Source organism: Oenanthe melanoleuca, chromosome 3 (assembly GCF_029582105.1).
Source record: "Oenanthe melanoleuca isolate GR-GAL-2019-014 chromosome 3, OMel1.0, whole genome shotgun sequence".
Taxonomy (NCBI): Eukaryota; Metazoa; Chordata; class Aves; order Passeriformes; family Muscicapidae; genus Oenanthe; species Oenanthe melanoleuca.
This window is the reverse complement of record NC_079336.1, coordinates 83,698,471-83,720,301: the sequence shown is the minus strand read 5'-3', so window position 1 is coordinate 83,720,301 and position 21,831 is coordinate 83,698,471. Positions and strand designations below refer to the sequence as shown.

General features: G+C 36.7%; 1 protein-coding gene across 3 annotated transcripts in view; it reads right to left on the bottom strand.

Annotated features, from left to right (window-relative positions):
- The window catches only part of SRBD1 (S1 RNA binding domain 1), a 120,133-nt gene that overhangs the window by 75,043 nt on the left and 23,259 nt on the right, over positions 1-21,831 (bottom strand). For all 3 annotated transcript variants that reach the window (XM_056488318.1, XM_056488317.1, XM_056488320.1), the window contains exons 13-16: positions 21,568-21,675; positions 16,187-16,344; positions 14,933-15,023; positions 13,754-13,861 (exon numbers count right to left, since the gene is read on the bottom strand). In XM_056488318.1, the coding sequence (XP_056344293.1) occupies positions 13,754-13,861; positions 14,933-15,023; positions 16,187-16,344; positions 21,568-21,675 (465 nt within the window). The remainder of the gene's footprint in view (positions 1-13,753; positions 13,862-14,932; positions 15,024-16,186; positions 16,345-21,567; positions 21,676-21,831) is intronic.

The window sequence follows — 21,831 nt, the reverse complement described above, 5'->3', positions numbered from 1 at the left end:
GGTTATGGAGAACATATGCCAGGGTGGGATATGCAGCACCCTTTAATAGGGCAGAGCATCTCCTGCCCCCGGGTGCCTGCTCAGCTCTGCTGGCTCCTGCAGGAGATGGCAGACACAAGCCTTGTCCTCAGCCTGCCCTGGCAGCCAGGCCAGCAGGGCCCTGAGGCCAGAGGCTCGTGTTCGACACCAGCATCGCCGCAGCCGGGATCCGCACGGGACCGGCCCGCGGCTCGGACCCGGCACGGGTATGGGGCTGACAGGATTCCCTGCATCCCTGCAGAGACGGCCTAACAGGCTGCTCCTCCACCAAAAGAACAAGGCACAAATACTGAATATTCCCCTTTGCCCCCACAAGGCTTTCCAGCCTAAGCACAAACAAAACTTCAGCTAAATTCAGATCTGTATTATATTAAGGAACTGTTGGTGTAGATTTTAATATTAAGGGTCAAATCGCCACCATGCTTTTCTTTTTTTTAAATAAATTTGCATACAGGAGAATTTAATCCTAAAATGCCATGTAATTATTTCTAAACTATATATTTGAAATTATTTCATAAAATTAGCCACAGATGAATATGTTCAGAATTCTGTCAAGATTTATTTATTTATTTATTATTTAAAATTTTATAAATAATGCTTTAAGATTACTAATACCACAAACTGGCATGTCCTGGATTTGAGTTTAATCAAACCCTGAGAACTAGAACAAACACATTTCACAAGGTCCAAGTCCTGACTTCTTCTGAAGTTCCTGCAGTTTCTAAAGGCTCACAACATCGCCATCATCACGTGCAAGATGTGATTTATGCAGTCTTATTATATTAAGTGAGGCACGCTAAAGAGGAAACCCAAAACTTGCATTCTGTCATTAAATCAAATGGAAACTAACCTACAAATCCTTTATAAATAAGGAATAGACATGAACTCCAAACATCCATACTCCATTAAAATTCTGACAAGACCTTGTAATCTCTTCAATCTGTACTGAGTGCTAGAACTGCTATTTCAGATGACCCAAAGACAATTTACATAAAGAAAGCATCTCGCTCCAAGTCCACTGTACTAATTATAGACTTTAATGCAAACCACAGACTAGCTTTGCTTCATAATGCTAATATTTACAGTCGAACCAAAAATAATCAATTTTGCATTTTATGCATTGCATACTAAATAAAATATATTGAGACAAATCAGCATTTCATCTGTATCTTTATAAAAACCTGGAAGAAATTTCCTACAGACCATAAAACTGAATGGAATCTGCTTTGAATTAGGTGCCACCACTTTTTTCTTCTCACGTAGCACCAGAACAACCTCAGGCTTAAAATCTTGTCTCAATCAGAAAACATTATTCCTGTTAGTGTAAGAAGTCCAGTAACCTACAATCTACTGTAACTGCTTTACCAAAGAGAAGCCAGTAAGAGGAAAAGCAATTTCCTCTAGCTCAATCTGCTAGTAATGAGCTCAGACTTTCCAGTGAGTGGTCTTCTCCAGAAAGGCCATGAGATCATCAACCAACTCCCCCAGGGAGAAAGCTACAACCACGGCAGCACCAAGTGCCTGTGGACACTCAGGTACAAGCCAGCAAGATGATGGCAGAGCCATTTCCCTACAGAAGCAGGGGTTAACAAGAGGAATAGTCAATAGGAGAGCCTTAAGCATTCTTTAGAAGGAGTTAAAATTGCTTTAAAAGCCATGTTACTCTTCTTGTTAGCTAGGAAAGCAGGATATATTAAAAAGATACTATATAACTATATCAAAATTATTTCATTTTAAAACATTCAAATTGACAATGTCTCTTTCTATTTACTCTTACAGCAGAAAATTAGAGTTAACATTTCTTTTTGAAGAGAGATAACACTGAGTAGTAACACAGGAATATCCAGTTTGATTTACATAAAGATGACAAACTTCTAGAAAATAAGTTTAATTAAAAATAAAAAATAGTGACTTGGAGCTGTGATTTTATACTATGAGGAAAATTAGACCAGGAACAAACAATAAATAGAGGACTGATTTAACTGAAAGCCCACTTACAAAGTATATTTACTGTACAACGTCATAATGGTGACAAGAGAGTCACCCATGGAGGACACATGCTTCCCTGAAACATTTACATCAAATTCAAATGTCAAAATGTATTCTAGCTAAATGTTAGCTCTAGTTCAATCCAATAAAAGAACTGAACAGGCAGTAGGCATGTTGCCTTGGCTGCCAAAGACGTTTTAGAAAACATAAAAGTTAATTAGGTTTGAGAGAGAAGTTTTATGTGAAAAGCAAATTTATTATAAGCAATAAGTGCTTAAAGACAGACATCATCGCCCCCACCTCTGGGGTTTTTATATAGAAACATCCGCAGACAGCTGAGCTGTTTGAATAGTATTTGCTGCTAAATCAAAAAATCTGATTTAATTAGTAACTGATATTAGTTGCAATTGCAAATAGGATTGAAGCAAAAATGTTATTTCTACATGAGCAACAAATTTACTTCCAGAAGCATTAGGTATTATAAGGAAAGGAAAATATCTAAACATGCAGAATTGCTAGATGGACATGATTACATTTACAACCATGCATAGAGTCACCCCAGCAACACCAGTCTGCCCTCAAAACTGAAAAGAGGAAAGCCAACATCACATCCTCCTCTCTGCCCTCTCCCCTGCACTTGGTCACTGTTGTTGCAGGAGGGACTGGTACTGAAGAAGATGCTTCATGCAGCTTGTGCATTTTGAAGTCTCCTTTCAGGAGCACTTTCTCACCTCTATATCACTCACCATGACAAACAGATCATTTCTCCCTCTATCCACTTACTCATCATTGACAAAACTGCTGGGATTCAGTTATAGAAAGGAATTATCCACAATAGGCACCTTCAGTTACAACCACATGACACTGCAGTCATCTAAGTCTAATCCCTTTTCAAGCTGAAATAACCTACTCAAAGTCCCTTTGAGACACACAGCATGTCTATATTCTCTGCCTCTCATGCCCTGAAAAAAGCACAAGTGTGCTGAAGTATCTCCTGTTGCTGTTGCTTCTTTCAGTGTCATTCATGGAGCTCTTAAGACTGCTATGTACTTTGTTGATAAGAAAAGTTAAATGAGTCCAGGCAAGCATATCTCCCAGCTTCAGCATCACAAAATCACTCTGAGGGAAAATGCAACATGGGCAGCATGGGCAGCACTCACTCCTGCACTGCCAGCAGCCTCTAAGAGGCTTCCTGAAATCAGGAAGAGAAATTGCCATTTCAGGTAACTGCAGAGAGAAAGAGTTCTTGCTTTACTGACAGACACATTGCATTTGCTTTTCAGGCGTGGAAGACTCTCGGGCTATCAGACACCTAGAGGTCATAAATGTTCCATTTTCAAATCCAAGGCATTTTGTCTTTTTTTGGGTTTAAAATCAAAGGTTGCACCAGTTGGTGTCCTAATACTGGGGAAACTTGTTAGTAGTAGAAGTAGTACAGTAGGCAGTTTCCTGAGATTTACTATTCTAAAAAATTCTGAAAATATTTTTGGGGGAGATTTCTATCTAAACTTAGAATCTGTCCACAAACTTTCATTTTTACCAGATCTCAACAGTATTGATATTTCAAAGAATAAACAAACTTTTCCCCACTAATGAGAACATTTATGACTTATGAGGAAAAATTTCATCCCCAAGGTACCTCCCTGACAGACAAGACTGAAAAGACACTGAAATTAAGATATCTAATGTTTGGCAGCTGAATGTAATCTATGCCTAGCTTCTGCTACCAGCATCAAAGATAATAGCACAGTAAGTTTAAATAAATAAGTAAATCCATATATCACATCTCACAACAATACAGGAAGCCCAGTAAGAGCTGAAATGCAGAACAGCAAATGTGGTTTTACAAATGAATAGGTATGAAGTTTGGCAAAATCTTAGCTTAAGTAAAAACATATTACTGGCAAACTCAGACAAATGGAAAAATGCTTACTTCTCCATTTGGTTCTAAGAGAATGTCTACTTGAAGACAAAACATTATCCAAATATACAACCAGCTCTGACTCTGCAATAACACTCAGTACATTACAAATTATCTTGTTTTATATAATTTCAATCTTGATGCTCTATTAACCACACTATATTTGCATGCTTCCATTTAAATTAACTCCTGACAGATGTCAAAAATAACTCCTGTTGGAGTCTCTTTACATAGTAAGGAGCCTAAATGAAGTCTCTCAATCTTCACCAGTGAAAATTTACCAATTGCCAATAGATATTTCATGACATAGCCACTTAAAACACACAAATGTTCCTGATGTCTCTTATGAATAATAGAGTAATATCCCAAATGCCACAAGCATCATTTATTTTAGAAAGGTCATATCGATACAAAACAAAATCATTAAAATGTTAATTTGTAATTTACATCACTGAATTTACTTCACTGAAATAAAAGTATCAAAGATTTTGTTGTTAGCATGACAAGACCATACTAGTGTGGAGCAATTCTACTTCATCTACACAATGGGTGAAGACCAGCAGCTTAAAATGCACACATGGGTAACAAGAACCACATCCCAATTTTCCATAATTACATACCCATAATTAAAGTTCAGCAAATACAAATGAGAAGGAGGATTTAATCTATTTAAAGTACTTTGTACTTTCTGTTATTTTCAGGTCCAAATCCAATGGTCTTCAACCTGTGGTTCACAGGCTACTTCCAAGATATTTAAAATAGGACATGGAACAGCACAGCCCACAGGCTTACAGTTTTTTACATGGCCATCAGTAAATTTCAGTGATCTGCAAATCAAAAATACATCAAAGAATCATTCAGCTCAGTTACTTTCTCTCAATCTGCTCTATCTGGTAACATCCAAATTTGACTACATTCCATCTCCAGTACGACAGAAACTGAGGTTGACCACACATGTTACTTCAAAGAAAAAAAGCCACCTGAAACTACACATGCTCATTTGGGAAGCTCTTAAAAAGCTGCTGCAGCAGCATACCTGAAAGCCTAAGCTTTTCTGGTTGTTTGAAATCAGTATCAATATCAAGTTTGGAACAATTAAGGTTCAGATTATTAAGGCTTCACTCATTTTCTTCATGTGGGACCTCACACTAACAGATCAAATCCTAACCTTCCATGCCTTATGATGAATAGACAGTATTTTCAAACATACTCTGGAGATAGATGATATAAGGGTATTTAGCTTGCTCCAGCTTAAAAAGAAATTAATAAACATAGTATTGGAAAAAAAACTCCTACGTATAGCTGTTAGGAGTCCTCTCCAATGCTCAGTCTGAGAAGCAATATTATGTCATTAGGTCACATTTTTTAGCTGAAGTCCAAACCTCAATTTTAAGCTTGGACTGAACACCACCCATTCATGCTCACAAATGATCAGGGAACAAGAGTGGGAAATTTCTCTTGACACAACCTGTTGCACTGAGCAGGCAAGGAACACACAGCTCAGATGTGAGATCACAGCTGTACAAAGTTCCCACAGGTCGTACTTTAGTGTATCTGTCTAGAGGAAGCACCTTCAAAGTGCCCAAGCCCCTTATTCCCTGACCGCACTCATTCCTTTCTGCACCACTTGCTCAATCTTCTTGCAATCCTTGAGCCATCCCTTGACCCTGGCAACCACTCAGACACCTCTTAACAACAGACTCCTTGCCTTCTCCTGCCAAAAAGCACAAGATGGCACACAGTGCTGAGACCTGCACACAGCCTTTCATAATGATTTTAAAAGGTCCATCTCTACTGATAGTGCAAACATGGTAAGAGCCTGTCAACAGCAATGAAGAGCAGCTTGGTAACTCTTGAGAGAAAAAAGGATGTTGAACCAAATAAACAAAGCAATTATGGGAGAAGCAGACATTTTATATTATTACCTTATGTTATGCTCATTCTGCTAAATAAGAGCTTTCTTTCTATGATATCAAACTGGTGAGAACCTTGCAGTGTTGACCAAAAAGCACAGAAAAACTTCAAAAATTGTAGCCACATTAAATAATAATCTAAATCACTTTAGTCTGAAATAAAAAGCTTCATTTTGTCCTGTTATGTTGCCTCCTCAGAAATATCAGACACAGAAATTAGCTAGTTTTCTTTCACAGAATAAGCTGAGTTGACAGGGACCTGCAAGCATCATCAAGTCCTACTCCCAGCTCTGCACAGAACTATCCCCAAGAGTCACACCATATGCTTGAGAGTATTGTAGAAACACATCTCGAACTCTGACAGGCTTGGTGCTGTGACCATTCCCTGGAGAGCCTGTTCCAGTGCCCAAACACTCTCTGGGTCAAGAACCTTTTTCTAATATCCAACCCAAACCTCCCAACTCTGGTTCAGGCCATTTCCTCAAGTCCTGTCACTGGTCATGAGAGTGAAGACATTAGTGCCTGTCCCTCCTCTTCCCCTCATGAGGAGGTTGTAACTGCAATGAGGTCTCCTCTCAGTCTTCTTCAGGCTGAACAAACCAAGTGACCTCAGCTGCTCCTTATAGGGTTTCCCCTTAAGGTGTTTCACCATCTTTGTTGCTCTCCTTTGACTGGAGCAATCGAGGAAATTTCAGATGCATTCATCTTTCTTAAATTTATTAAAATCTTTGTTATTTCTGGGCTTTGGAAATAGCCTTTAACAAGAGACTTTAGGCCAGATAAATCTGTTATCACAAAAAGCCCTTAAGAAAGGAGATGGCATTTAAAACACTGATCAGCACACAATGTGAAGCGGTAATAAAGACTTCTACTAATAAAATTAAACACACGCAAAAGATGAAATCTCCTACTCACAGTATAGTTTTACTAGTCCTGAGCTGTACACTTAAATTAAGACTAAATCAGATTTCATCTTAACTGAGTTAAGGAAACTCCTAGTCTTGCTTTACAAACATAGTGCATGCAATACATTCATGACAAAACTGCCCCCAGGGGACCTGATGGGCACACACTGTGTAGAAATGGTAACTCTTGCTCACTGCATCTTCTTTCTCTGGTGTCTCTCAATAATACCCTTTTACCTTTCTAAAAACTTCTTGCTTTGTGTTTGCCAATATTTTTGGAGGGTTTTCCCTTTTCACCTTACTTCTGTTATACTGCAATACTAGATGAATTCTAACTGATTATCTTAAAAAACATGTTTCATTAATCTGAAAATAACAAAGATCTACAATGAAACAGCTTGTGTTCAAATTACCGCTCAGTGGGGCACATAAAACTGAAAACAGAGAATTCATTTTGCAATCCTAAATATAAATGGCTTCTCTGTGAGAAAATATAGGAGGGAAAGAATTTATCATGTTCAATTTCTCACTCTGATTTACAAAAGTATATTTGAGATGAGTACATTTTTAATTGTCAAGAAGGCTTTACTGCCCTTAGACACATTGTCACACATTAAATAGCTTTTCATCCTAAAATCTTCCATTTCTTCGATTCATTTAGTATGCCTTAAAGCCTGAAGAGATTTACATACTGAGAATGCGTAACTTTTAAATACCCTTAGAAAGAGAAAACACAGAAGGGAAGTTGAAAAAAACTTTCCTCTCTCCCCACAGACTCCCTTGGATGCAAATCAAATTACATGTCCCACTGTTCTGGAAAAATGGACTTTTTCTTTAAGAGTTAGATTTCTTTCACTAGCAACATTTGCTTCCTGACCCCATGCCTTCACATTGCTGAAATCTAGACTCCATATGCCACTTACTCTTTTTCTGAACTTGGAGGAATTAATAATCTCTTTAACTAAATTGAAATACTTCTCATTAGTCCTTGTTCTCATCCTTGAAACTATGAATTATTTCTCTGAAATATATAATTTATACAGTTTGCTTCAAAAAGTTTCAAATTCATGCTATACAAGCCAGAAGTTACCATTTCCTGTTTCACCTGCCCCGCCACAATTTCACTGCTCACCCATTTCCTTCCCTCCCCTCAGATAAACACAGCTAGGGATGGTACTGGTGGCTGCAGCTACAACAGAGGTGAATCCTTGCCTCAAAGGCACAGATGACCTCAGAATTTTCCATTTTGAGTACAGTGTGGGTCCAGCTCAACACAGATATCAGTCTATGGATACACCAGGAACAAGCACTGGATCCTATTTTAAATACAGACACTCTTTCCAGTCCATGTTGTACTGAACAATAGATAAATTACTATCCAAGTTATGAAGAACCAAGAGTAGTAGGAGGAAGTCATCTCTATGCAGTGAGGTTCCAGCTTATGGGACTGTCTCCCCTCAATATAAGTACATACAAAATGGTTTTCCATTTGAAGTATGCATGATTATTCAACTGTGGTAAATAATCACAACAGAACATAACTTTTAAGTAAGGGATGAAAGGCAGTTTGGTTAGAAATCACTACGTAATTTAAAATGTTTTCATTGACTATGTCTTCTTCACATACATTTTAAACCTGTTTGTTCCTCAAAGTAGTTCTTCGTTGTTTCGGACTTCTCATGATTCCACTAGAACTTGAAAGAGACAAAAGTAGAACAAAGGTTCCTCAGTGCACACTTCAGATGCGTGCATTGTTTCCACTGAATGTGTATTCCTTTAGCCAAAACTTTCCAAACTACTTTCCACCTTCTGGATCAGACAACTAATGACCTAAGGTGTGTAGGAGTGCGTACATAAATGTGTCATCAAGAGAGTTATGTAGCTTAACAGACAAAAATAACAGCTTAAAGGAAACACAATCAAAAAGAAATAAGAATAAAGTTTCCCATATCCCTACCCCCTTCATACTCTCAACAGACTTGAAACAACTGCATTAATGCAGCAAGCAATAGCTTGTAAAAGGATGCAAACCAGCTGAAACATTTGACAGACAGTGTTAAATACCAGAGGATTCATATCAACCACTTTATTTGAAAAGGTGCTTTGAAGTTGGCTATCTTTCATGTACCTCTTTCATGGCACATTAATAAGGAAAACTGAGATGGGGTAAATTAAGTCCCAAGGTCATATCTAGAGTTACAGCACTGTGGGTACCTGATGAAATACGGATTAATGCTGCATGAGCACTGAATAAATAAAACCACTTCTGTTAACCACTCAAACAAGTTTTACAAGTAGTTCTGAACTTTATTCGGCAACTAGACTTCAGACATCTTAATCCCCCCACACTGCTTTGAAACCTAATTATCATAATGTGAACCCGAATGTTAGGTCCCTTTCAAACTGCGAGTGCTATGAAGCAGAAAAGTAATGGGAATTAAGCTAGTGTAACATTAGAAATGTAGAGGCATGGAACTTGAAAGTGGCATTTGTTAAAGCTGAGAGAGCATAATGTAGATATTCAACAACATAAAACACACATTTAAATTGAAAAGGATATTTAAAGCATGTGCAGACACCTATAAAATACAAGCGGACCTAAAACCCCATAGAACAAACATTTCTAAATCAATTTCTTGCCACCAAGGTCCAACTTCAAAAGGTATTACAGTCCTTTCTACCTTAGCAGAACATTTCTAAGTATTCTAAAGCAGACAATTTAAACATTAAAGAAAACCCAATGAGAAATTTACAAGACATTACAGGCTTTCCCCTATTTGTCACAGTACAGAAGGGTTTGAACTTAAACAACAGTAAATTACTAATTACATTGCTTATAAAGTCTTGAGAGTAAGAAAAGATTTTGCTGTAAGTGGCAGGAAAAGATTTTGCATCAAGTTTAAAACCAAGTAGACAGAAATTAAACATCAACCCATCTACACAACAAAAAATACACTTGCCTGTCTGCATTCTATGCTAAATGTTGAAAACAATTAACAATTCCTGATACTAATCAAACTTTCTTTTAAATACAAGCAGAAATACTTGATTCTGAGTGCGCATTAATGCAGCAAGCACATAAGAATAGTCAGACCAGCAAGAATGCTTGTATTGTGATAACAAAACCATTGAGGCCAAAAGAGAAATTGTGATTTGATTCTGCCAAATACAAAGACTGAGCTGTTTGTTTTGTCCTGCTTTAGCACAGTTCACCTGTCATTCAGATAGCTTTCATTTCCAAGATGCCTCAAACTGACAGCAATCAAAGAAAAACAGATTCCTGAAATATTTTTTCAAGATTTTCATTTAATCCAAAAAGGCCAATGAAATCCTAAAGTTCATCATCTGCCATGTTAATGCTGAACACAATGTTTTTTCATTTACATTTCTGGTCCTGTTAAAACAAATACACTTGTCTAAACTAGAACATCTGTTTTGGTTATAATACAATGTATCTTTGGCAAGAACCCACAATAGAACTAACATAAATAATCAAGAATATTTATTGAACCTTGTAACAAAAACTGATTTGTAACCAAAAACCCAAAGACTAGATATGACTGTCCCTGGCTCTAGTCCAATCCTAATCTAAGTCAATAAACACAGCTCTAAAAGGGAAACTACATTTAAAAAAAAAGAAAAGAAAGTCTTGTAGTTATTTAGGTTGGATGTAGCTATCTGAAAGCACGTTAGTTACAAAAATAGTGAAAAATATTTGCTTTAAATCAAAAACTGTCAAGCTGAGTCCAGACAGGTTTGAAAGCCACATGAAAAATCATGCCATATGCCTCACTTCCTACTACTGTCTTCACTGACTTGTCTTTGCTTTGGGGAACTTCAGTAAAACTCTACACAGTTTATATTTGCCATTGCATAGTATTTTTTATTTTAATCACTTGTTTTTTATATACTAACTTTAGCATTCATTATTTGTGGGTTCACCAACTGCACATACCCTTCTGAAATTACATATTCTATTATTGTCTCATTTCCCTGGAAATGCATGATTCCAAACTCTATATGATGAATTGTATAGAAAAGTATGAACACATTTTTGGTTTTTTATAATAATTCCTGATCCTATTCTTCACTGCTAATATTTCCAAGGAAGTTGAAATCTGTAGTACCTCCCCATCAGCCACCTTTCTGAACAACAACTTATGCTGAGTGTTTTGCTTTTAAAGCACTATAAAACAATTCAACCTCATCTGCCAAACCCTTTACATTTGGACTCCTATAAGGAAAAAAAAAATGAAAGCAGATACAATTAGTAATTCTCTAAAACTTGCACACAGCAATGAGCTGAGCTGTTTTTCTGGGCAAGGATATCAACCTTGGTGCAGCTCAGTACATCCCTGTGAGAAGCTGAAGGCTTGGGAAATAGGATCATGTTACATGCAACTGACTCACTCTGTTACAGTTCAAGTACTGGATGGGTTATTTTGTTCTAGGGGGTTTAGGTTGTTTTGTTTGGGGTTCTTTGTTGCTTTGTTGTCCCCACAGTTCAAACACTATATTGGTTAGCAAATCCATTCTTTATTTAATACTGCAACCTGCTGAAGCCAGTCTTCTTTAAGAATTAACTGCTCCAAAAATGGCTGAAATTATTTATTATATATTTTACCTGAAAAACAATCCATAAAGATCATTTCATCCAAAAGCATACACAGATTTCCACAGAACTGATGAGAGATGTGTATTCAGTCTATGTATAAACAAAGTCCTCATACTTTTAAAAAAAGCCTGTCATGAGAAAACAGCCTAATCTAGGGAAGACTTGGTACATGGAAGCAGAAATGCTGTTTTTGATCTGAAAGCACATACTCTGGAGGACTTCACTATTTAAAAAGATGATGATCAGCAGAGCATTTTCTTCCAAGTCACCTTTCAGAGTTCCCCTCAAAAGGTATAACAGTTATCCTGATACAAACCTACTGTCACCTATTGCTCCAACAATAACACTGTACTAATTGCTCCTCATTTAGCAAGCACCATATTTTTTAGCTCAGACTGACATGAATTCCAGGCATTTCACTGGATTATCAGAAGTGGGGGACAGATGGCTGGACTCATCATTCCTTTCTGTTACTAAGAAATACCAAGGACATTAATGCTTTCTGGAGCTAGAAAGGAAAAAGTAGCTACCTTGCAGGATTCAGCATGGCTTGGAAACCCCAACACTGGATAAAGCAATGAGATGTTCATGAAACTAGTTTATCAGTAAGGGATGTATGGTAGCCCTGATCCTTATGAAAAAACTCAGTACAGACTAACAAAATGTGAAGAGAGACAAGCACTGCAAATGCAGCCTGTCTGTAAACTTACATACATAAATTCACAGACACACAGCAGTATACAAAGCTCAAGAGCCTCAGATGTCATCTACAATATGAAGTACAAAAAAAAAAAAAATCACTTTGATTTAATGCACAGTACCTCATGGCTCTGCACACAAATTCTGAAGTATGGACTAGCTCTTTGTCATATGAGCACAACACAAGAAAACCATTAACAACACAAATATATAAAGATTTTTTTATTATGTTAATTTTCAGGATATAACGTTAAACAACTGCATTATAGATGTTTGCAACAAATATCAGAAGTTTTGGAGAAAGTGAAAGATTGTAAAATTATTGGTCACTACTTAGGAAACAAACAAACCGTTAACCTGACTTCTGCCTTACAGCATTTATACTAACTCCTGTTACACAAGAGCTTTTATCAGGTCCAAGAACTTGGTAATTTAAGTACTACTTCGAAAATTTTTTCATCTTGAACTATAAACAGGGAGAAAATATTAAATTAGAAGAGGTAAACACTAAGAAAAAAAAGGGCAAAATATTATATAGAATTTTTTCAGACAAAGTGCTTATAGCAACATAATGAATTTTTAAGCTATATTAAGAGAACAATAGTGAAATTAAGCATTTGCCAAAACCCACACAGTATGACGTGTTTTGCACCCTCTACAGTCGTAAAACATTCACTGTTTTTACACTGGATTCAGCAAAGAGGATGCTAATGTTTCAGAAGCTTGACTAGCCTCTTCCCTTTGCAAACAATTACAATTGAAAAACCTTTACTACACCTCCTGGAATAAAAGAGTGATTTAAGAATGGAATTTTGAGAAAATTTAGAAACAGAACAAGTACAGTCACAACATAAGTTAATAGAAATAACAAATTTGTTAAACATATCTGTAACATCACTTGCTAATTTATGAAAAAAGGCACCTTTAAACGTATATAATAGTTTGAATGGCAAAAGGCCATAACCTTCTTAAAATACAGAAGGTTTACTTCAGTATGCAAAGACAGTGAAAATTAAATACTGCTGTTAAATATCAGCACAAAAGATAATCCAAGGTAAATCACAAAAATCGCTTTAGAAAGAAAAGGTGGGAATTTTAAAAAAAGAGATGAGTTCTGCATGGTAGAAAACAAAGTGATATACAGTTTCCATCCAAACCAACAGAAGACTTTAGTTCGAATTCAACAAACTAATGGATAAAATTTGAAGTCTGAAAAGAATAAATTCTTTGCTATTCTCCACTTGGCATTAACACAATATTTATTTCCAGATCATTTAATACCCATGGGATTAGCAACCATTGCATACTGCAGTCAGACAACAGAAGCTCTATCACCTGCAGTTAAACCTCATTTATCAAGAAACAAATACATAATGTCAAACGGGTCCTTAGCTGTTAGTGTTGCTATTCTCACATACTTTGTTACAATGATAATAGCAACAGAGGGAACCTCAGGAAGAAAAAACAAAATGCTTCACTGAGTCCCTCTGACTGACTCAGTATAACTACTGTCTTGCTTCAAAGAGCTACAGCCAGTTTTCTTTGGCTAGAACGTTGGGTCAAGCTTGACTCAAATACAGACAAGGCAGCAATTCAAAAATTACATCTAAAACTACCTGTTAAGTTAAAATATGCTGAACAACGGAATAATATCCCAGCAAAGGGATCTTACCAGTAAACAACATCCAGTGGTGCAAAATATTTCTTCATAATTAAGTCAGCAAAGTAAGCTTCTGTTTCTCTACAAGCCGTGCCATTGCCAATCACAACAGTGCTGCAGCTTTGTGTGGGTTAAAAAAAAGACAAACAATTATTCTTAAATATTCTTTTATACCTTCTCATGCATAGTATTCAATCCACCACAGTGACCAATACATCCAATCTTAGATAACACAAGGCCCAGATGTAATGAGAAAACATTCCTAGAAGTATCAGGTTGTGCTTAACAGGTTTTCAATGTGACAGCTCATGAGATGAGTCAAAAACTTTCACTTATTTGTAATGGGATTATACAGTGGTAACATAAACTGAAAATCCAAAAATGATACTTCATATTAATAAATGGAATGTTATTTATAGACCTCATACAGTTTCACCTCATATTTCCCTCATCTGGTATGAGTCATGAAAAAGAGCAGAAGCCAAAGCAATCACCATCTATTCCTTAATGGGAATATCATAGCTTCCAACAGCTTGCGAGGTCATTCCCTCTGCCCACACCACAGCCAGTCAGTCACCAAACCACCTTGTTTAAAACCAATCTAATGCTGATAGACAAACCGGACTGTATGCTGTGGCAATTCAGCAGCTGACTCAGTACACCAGATGTCTGTCCATAGACATAGTTGGACACAAACTTTTAATCATGCTGCCTCTGTTTGTAATTTCATCTGGAGATCTAACTTTGCAGGATTTCCTTTGCTTGACAAAACTCTACCAAAACCTAATGCGGCTTCTGGAACAGGGAAAGACTGATGAGTGATTTGGGGGTTGAGGTGGGTAGAAAGAAGAAGGGTAAACTTATTTCTTAGCTGAATGCTAATTTCTATTCCCATAAATAAATGGATTAACAGAGTTTTATGGGAATACATTCATAGCTTGCAGCCTTACTCATAACCATGGCTTGATTTCATGTGCTTATAACATATACTGATTTCATATGCTTCTAACATGTATATACTGCAAAAGCATGAACACAAAAGAAAAAGCAAGCTCTAAGCAAGACTAAAGAAAATAAACCTCCAGTTAAATCAGTAGCATTGTTATTGCACTCAAAATCAAGTTTATCTATAGTGAAGACTTCCATTTTGTTAGGTAAGAAAGAGCAATAAATGAAGTTTCTTTAGCATACTTGTACTGTAGCAGAAGCCTCTTAATCTTCTCAGCTTCACGAAATCCTTGACCAGAATGCAAGTAAACTACATCAGTATGGAGTATCTGACCTAGAAGGAAAGGCAAAGGCATTTGATTAAACCCGCAAAAGTCTAAAGGCTGTATCTGGCAAAAGCACTGAAGTTAATTTGGTGATTCACAAAGAAAGCTTCTTAATAAGCCATCTTTCCCTTGGATCTTTATGTCCATTTAGAAGAAATGTATAGTGGGCATAGGACAAGAATGCTTTAATTAGCAAAGAAAAACAAATGAATACATATTGTATTAACTGCAGACAAATTAATATAACCAGTAATGAGCATCTAAACCTATTAGCAAATATAATGTATTATGTCACAGAGAAAAAGAGCAATTTACTATAAAAGATTTATTGTTTCAGTATAGTACAATTTATAAATCTAGTAAAGAGTGATGAAAATTAGAAAGTCTAAGGACTTGCAGTAAAGGAGTTCTAGAATTCCAGTGCTAGCTCTCATCATCATCCCATCTGTCATATTTAGAAAAAAATTGTATTAACTAATACTGATAGCTAATGGTACAATGAAAGCTCAATCATCTTCCTTACTTTTACTGCCTTCTAGAGAACACACCTTTCTTTACACTCTCCTGGGGTAGATATATGCTCGGCAAAAAGCAACAATAAAATAAAAGGAAAAAAATAGTTTTTGCATAGGCCTAAAGAGGTGTGTATCCCCTGAACAGACTAGGATGAACTGGAAAGGCTCTGCTCTATATGTGAACTAAGAATATTTGCAAAAACAGTGTTTCTGACTTCTTACACTAACACACATACTACTAAACAAAAAAAAGGGTTGAAAAGGTGTCCAGATGTCCAAGATACTAGCCATGAAAAAAGCAATATTATAGAAAGCATTTAAATTAAAATTCTTTGTTAAACAATAAAAATGCCAGGTGTTCTCTTAGCTGACTACTGAGGGGCACAATCATTTAAACTTGTATTCACAAAGACAGAAGGCATCTTAAATTCTATTTAAGAGAACAGTAATAACACCAAAGAAGTCTCTGGAATCCAGGTGCTAGAAACTTAACCTTAAGCTAGCTGAAGAAAGGAATTTATACAACAGGATGTGTGGAAAACACTAAAAGCTTCACCAAACAAAAAAAAAAAAAAAAAAAGATTTGGAAACTATCTTTACTATAAATGAATATGTTTTTATCAGTCCTTCCAGAAATGTTTGGAATTGAAACTTACTGGTTGGTGAAATAATTGCCAACTTGCAGCCATGTTTGTAGCCAGGATCCACTCCCATCAAAGCACGGCCCCTCACAGGGCTCGTCAGAAGCAGCTGACGGAGATTTCTCCCAAACATCATCACAGACTCTTTCTCTGCATCAGATGTCAACTTGGATCTTAGAAGGATAGAAATAAAAGAAAAAAAAAAAAAGACAAAACATTTTTCTTTCAATTAGCTTTTAAATGCACTTATTTATGTTCCAAAGTTGTAAGATTTTTTCCAATCATGTTTCCATCATCTTTAATTACATGTTACAATTCACCTTTTTCAAAATGATCAGCTATATATCATCTCATTCTTATTCTCAGAAATCAGTCAATATAAAAAGTACAGGAGAAATACTTGTGAGAACATAAACCCACCAACTACCATTCAAACATCAACTCAATTTTGAGCAAAGAACAGCTTTTTCCAAAGCTGATACTAGTTGTAGAGTGGATTTGAAGGAGACATGGATCCAATTCATCATAACTTCAGAGCTCTAGAGAAAACTCATGACCCAGCCAAAAAAGGATGATGGTTCACACCAAGAGGTAACAGAGAGAAACTGGAAGGGTCTCTCCAACTGATTGCTAACAGACCATGACTCCTGAGGCATTTAATTGTGTCTTTGGATTACTTAATTTAACAGACAGCACAGAAGCATGAAGACTTGAGCTTTTTCTAGGAGGGTATTCTGATGCCTCAGAACCAAACTATAAAGCTACTGGGGCCACAGTGTTTCCTTTCTTTTCCCAGTTATGTTCTTCAACAGAAAGAAGTGAGATAGTGCAGCAAGGATTGATTTAGATGACTTGAAGTACAAACCCTTACTGCAGAGTGTCACAAGAACACTTAGTCTTGTTGAGCAAAGATGTAAAAGATGCATGATGTCGTAGATGAGAGAATCACAGAGACAACTGAAAGTGAGATGGTGAAGGGCATACATGCATTATAAGGCTCCTTAGCAGTTCAAAAGTGCCCTCAGCAAAGAGCAGACACACTGAATATCGCCATCAAATGTGTGAATGGCCGCACCAGTTCAGCTAAGCTGTCTCTCTATCCCAGTATTCTCTCTCCAGGTCTGTCTCCAAGCAGTTGCCTAAGCAGCTGATAGAGCAGCATTAGCATCTGTTCCATAATCTTGTCCTAGCCTCCAACTGCTTCCAGAGTATTTCCTGGGCTTGGCATGACCTGTCTCCTTATTAGCTTGTAATAGATCTCTTGCTCAACTATCCAGTCTCCTCCTGAAGATATATTTATTTCATCCACAGAGTCTGTTGGCAGTGAGTTTTGCAGGTCCATCACAAATTGTGTAAATAGCTGCCACCTTTTGGTTGGAAACATTCTCTTTATTATGCTCCCCTAAGCCTTATATGGGAAGGGAGTAAAAATTTATCACTAGAAACCTTGTTCCACTACATAATTTATCTCTAAATCCTCTGTTTTCCAAGTTGAAGTTATAGTGTAGCCATTTGTTTTCTTTCCAGAAATTATTTCTTCATTCCCTTTCTCTGGGCCTTTCCCAGTTCCAGTGAACTGCTTTCCTACTTCCTACTCCCCTCCCCATGTGAGTGGACCAAAATGGACAACAATATTTCAAATACAGGCCAAATAAATTAATGATTCTTTGTCTTTATTCCTTAACTAAATCTTATCCTCTGAGCACTTAACATCTATTTAATATGTGGAGCTACCTTTTACGGTGCCACAGCACCACCCTTGTGGCAGGATTGCTCAGAGCTAATAGTTTCACTTATAAAAAGATAACTACTTCCACTTTAAAGTATAATTTTATACTCATTCCACTGCATTTCAGTTGCCATTCCATTTCTTCATCATTCAGTCTTGCAGCATCCTTCTCCTATTTTTCCCTTCTCTAATTAAAAAAAAAAAAAAAAAAAAGAAAAGAAAAAAAAATTATCTAAACCACAAAACAAGTTTCTTCTAGGGAGAGTCCAGAGAGCCTCTCCCTAGGGAGAGAGAGAGAACAATTAGATGCCACTTAGGAGACCAGAGCCTTCTATAAACACACATGACAGAGAATCAACCAGTTACCCAGGCAAGCAAATGAAGGTTAAAAGTGGCTTGTAGACAAGAGAAGGAAATGCCCTTGGACCAGAGGCTTTGTACGAAGACAGGCCGAGTTCCATCCTTCCATCTATCCCAAAGATATAGGGTCCCGTCCCAACTGCCCACAAGGCCAAGTCCTCCCACACTGCAAATTCCTGTCAATCCATCTAAGAAGGGAGACTTATGTAGGAATTAAAGTTGCCCCTGAACACATGCTATTAGTTATGTCAGCCTTATGGAAATAATGTTTAAAATTGGCATGAATATATAGCAACTTTTAAAGTAACAGGAAATGTTTCTGAAATTGCCAGGTGTGTAGGGGGAATGTCCTTTCTGTTATGTAATATCCTGTATATTTAAATTTCAAATATAGGCATCTCTTTTTCCTCTGTCTCTCACTCAACACTTGTATCAATTACGTGATCTACTGCCCAAAGCAGCGGCCCTTAATTTCAAGCTTAGCATAATCATTTGATCCTTTGGAAAAAAAAAAAAAAAAAACAAAAAACAGAAAAAAAAAATATCAAGCAACCCAAAACAATCTAATGTCTTTCTCTCTGCCAGTGTGTTACTGGCTTCATCCAAATGGCAAGATGTCCAGCTTCATGCTTTTTGAATTCACAAGAGTTCTCATTAATATGGCAGAGAAAAAAAAGCAGGGGGGAGTCCTCCTCTCTAAATACAAGAAAAATGGCTATTTTGGAAAAAAATCGGCAAGCAAATAAACCTCAAAACTTTTCAGTTCTTATTTTTTATGAAAAAATATCAGTCAAGTCAGGACTCCAAGCCCCTCCCTTGAACACTCAGACTGTATATCACTAACAGGCGTATTGTAATAAAAGCAAATAGCCTAATCATGACCTACTAGTTTCTATATTCAATGTTATAAGATTCAGTTTTCAAACTGAGATTTAAAATTTCCCACTTCCATGTACAGTTGAGATGCAATCATTTCTGTGGAAAAAAATCTGCAAACCAGCTTCAGGTGTGAAACAAGATATACAGACAAATGGTTGTGTCCCTGAAGACAGAGGAAAGAAAGCACTTTCTGCAAGGAAGCATGGAAAATTTTGAAAGGATTATCCATTAAAAAATATGCCCATGCCACATCACTTGCATGAAACCCTAACGGAATCATTCCATGCAGTATTGCAACTAGATAAAATATATATCAGAGAGCCAAAAGCAACACTGGACATAATTATACCAGATAGAAGAAATGATATCTGACAGAATGGAAGAAAGGAAATTAAACAATAAATAAGGTAATCGTCTTACTGGCAAGTTTCATTCTTCTTCTGATCACTAGGAGCACCAGCAATTTCAATATATTCTTGGAAACTTTCTGTTCCAACATTTAATGACAATAAAAAGAAAAAAGAACAGCAGGAGGTGGGTTGGAAATTTTAATGCTAAAAGGAGGTATTGAATACTTTAGCAGCCCTTTGCAAGAGTCGGAAAATACAGCTCCTGATGTCCGGAAAGAAAATGGTGGAGGATAAGGGTTAAGTGGTCAGGGACCAGAATACTGCTAGGTGCTTTGAGTTCCTCTCTATAGGAGAGGTTTCAGATTTTCCTATCCAAACTCCAGATCATGCAACATCATCACAAAGAGTAAAACCCAAGTAGACATTCCCTCAGGAACCAGCAGCAAGCTTCATATTCTTCTCATTGATTACTTGTGAGCAACATCTAATAAGTCGTAGGGCAGGAAGCTTTTTTTCCCCCTTTTGATTAATAGAACAGAAAAACTTCAGCAACCCAATGCTCCAGAAGTCCTCAAAGTGTTACACACAACACAGGCCACAACAATCCTATTGGTACAAACCACTGAATAAAAACACAATAAAAGAGCCTTGAAGCACCCCCATGTCAGGTTGCTTAGTTCTTAGTTAAAATGAAATCCCACTAAAAAGTAGGTATTTTTTCTTTATTTTAAAATAGTTTGACTGTAGAGTTGGCCAACTATTTTCACTCCCATGTGATAGAAGCCAACAGCTGAGCTCTCTACCATGAGATAGATGTTCACCATTTTGACCACAATATACAGTGCCTCCCATACCACAGCTACATGTATTGCTGTCACAAGATAGTAAATGAACTCAGTATTTTTAGAACCCTGTGAAATTCTAAGTAACAAAAAACCAGGCTCACTAATCAAGAGGTGAAGCAATCTTGCTTGCAAAGCAATAAGCAAACACAATATAATGTAGTGAAGAAGCTCAAAAGCCACTGGAAATACACACTGTTAAAATCTTGAGCTGATGGTTCTTTTCAGAGAGGTAGAACACAAAAGCATACCCAGAAAACTACAGAAGAAACATTTCACAATGTGGTTGCTGATTCTAGGTACTAGATAGCATGCCATTTTGATGCAAGCCATTTCAACATTTCTGGTCAAAGAAACAGGGTCTCTTAGATATAATTCTTTTTCAACTACATCAAGAAAGTACTAACATATGAGATAGCCTTGCCATAATGAAGCATGTTATGTTTTGAGGAGTTTCTCTGGTATTGAAGAACCACACCGTAAGTACTGCTAGCTATTACAAGATAATGCTTTTAATTGACATATTCAATAATTTCCACTATGTGGTAAACTCTCATACTACACCATGGTATACCCTATTTAATTCATGCTTATTTGATACTAAGTTTTAAATTTTCTTTAAATTTAGAACAAGGTTACAGATCTTAACAAATGACATGATATCCAATGACATCATTACTACAGTGTATCACCAGTAATAAGTTCACCAACTTTTTCCAGTACTCACAAAATAGTATCAGACTAATACTATGACTCATTAGTTTGCCACAAAATGCAGCTGGCAAACACAAGGAGTGCTTCCAACCCTGACAATACTTCATGAGTTCTATTGGACAGGTAAAAGAGTCACAACAGTGTCACTGACAGTACTATTGTCACAAGAACAGATGCTGGGAAAATACAGTGACATCAACATTTATGCTATTACAAAAATCATGATAATACAGTCCTAAATTGTACTTTATTAGATAAATGTATGAGTATCTAGCATGCAAACATGTAAAATGTCTTCACAGAAAGATCATTTCTCTACTGTAGCCGAAACTCTATAGGGTCAGTAATTAAAACTATAGAACCAAGACTCCACAGTTCCTTTCTTCTGTAAGCACAGAGGATTAGAAACATGCTGATATTTTCAAATAGATAAATGATAGTCTAACAAAACACTGGGAAGAGAATTGTTAAAAAAAAAAAAAAAATCAGTAACATGAAAGCAGAGATTTATTCCAGGCTTACCTGAATTCCCTACAGAGGAGAGGATATATAAGGCGTTTATATGCATCCTCTACAGAACTCCGAAATAGCCTCATAAATTCTGGTTTTAAAAATTGTTTTGGCTTCCATCTGCAAAAGACCAAAATAAAAATAGAGGGGGCTTTTTCTTTATTATTCAATCAAGAACTACCTTTTGAAGCCAAATTTTAAAAAAGCTCCATACAAACAGTATCATTTTACTCCGATCATCAGCTCTCCACATCCTAGTGCTCACAACAGGGACCA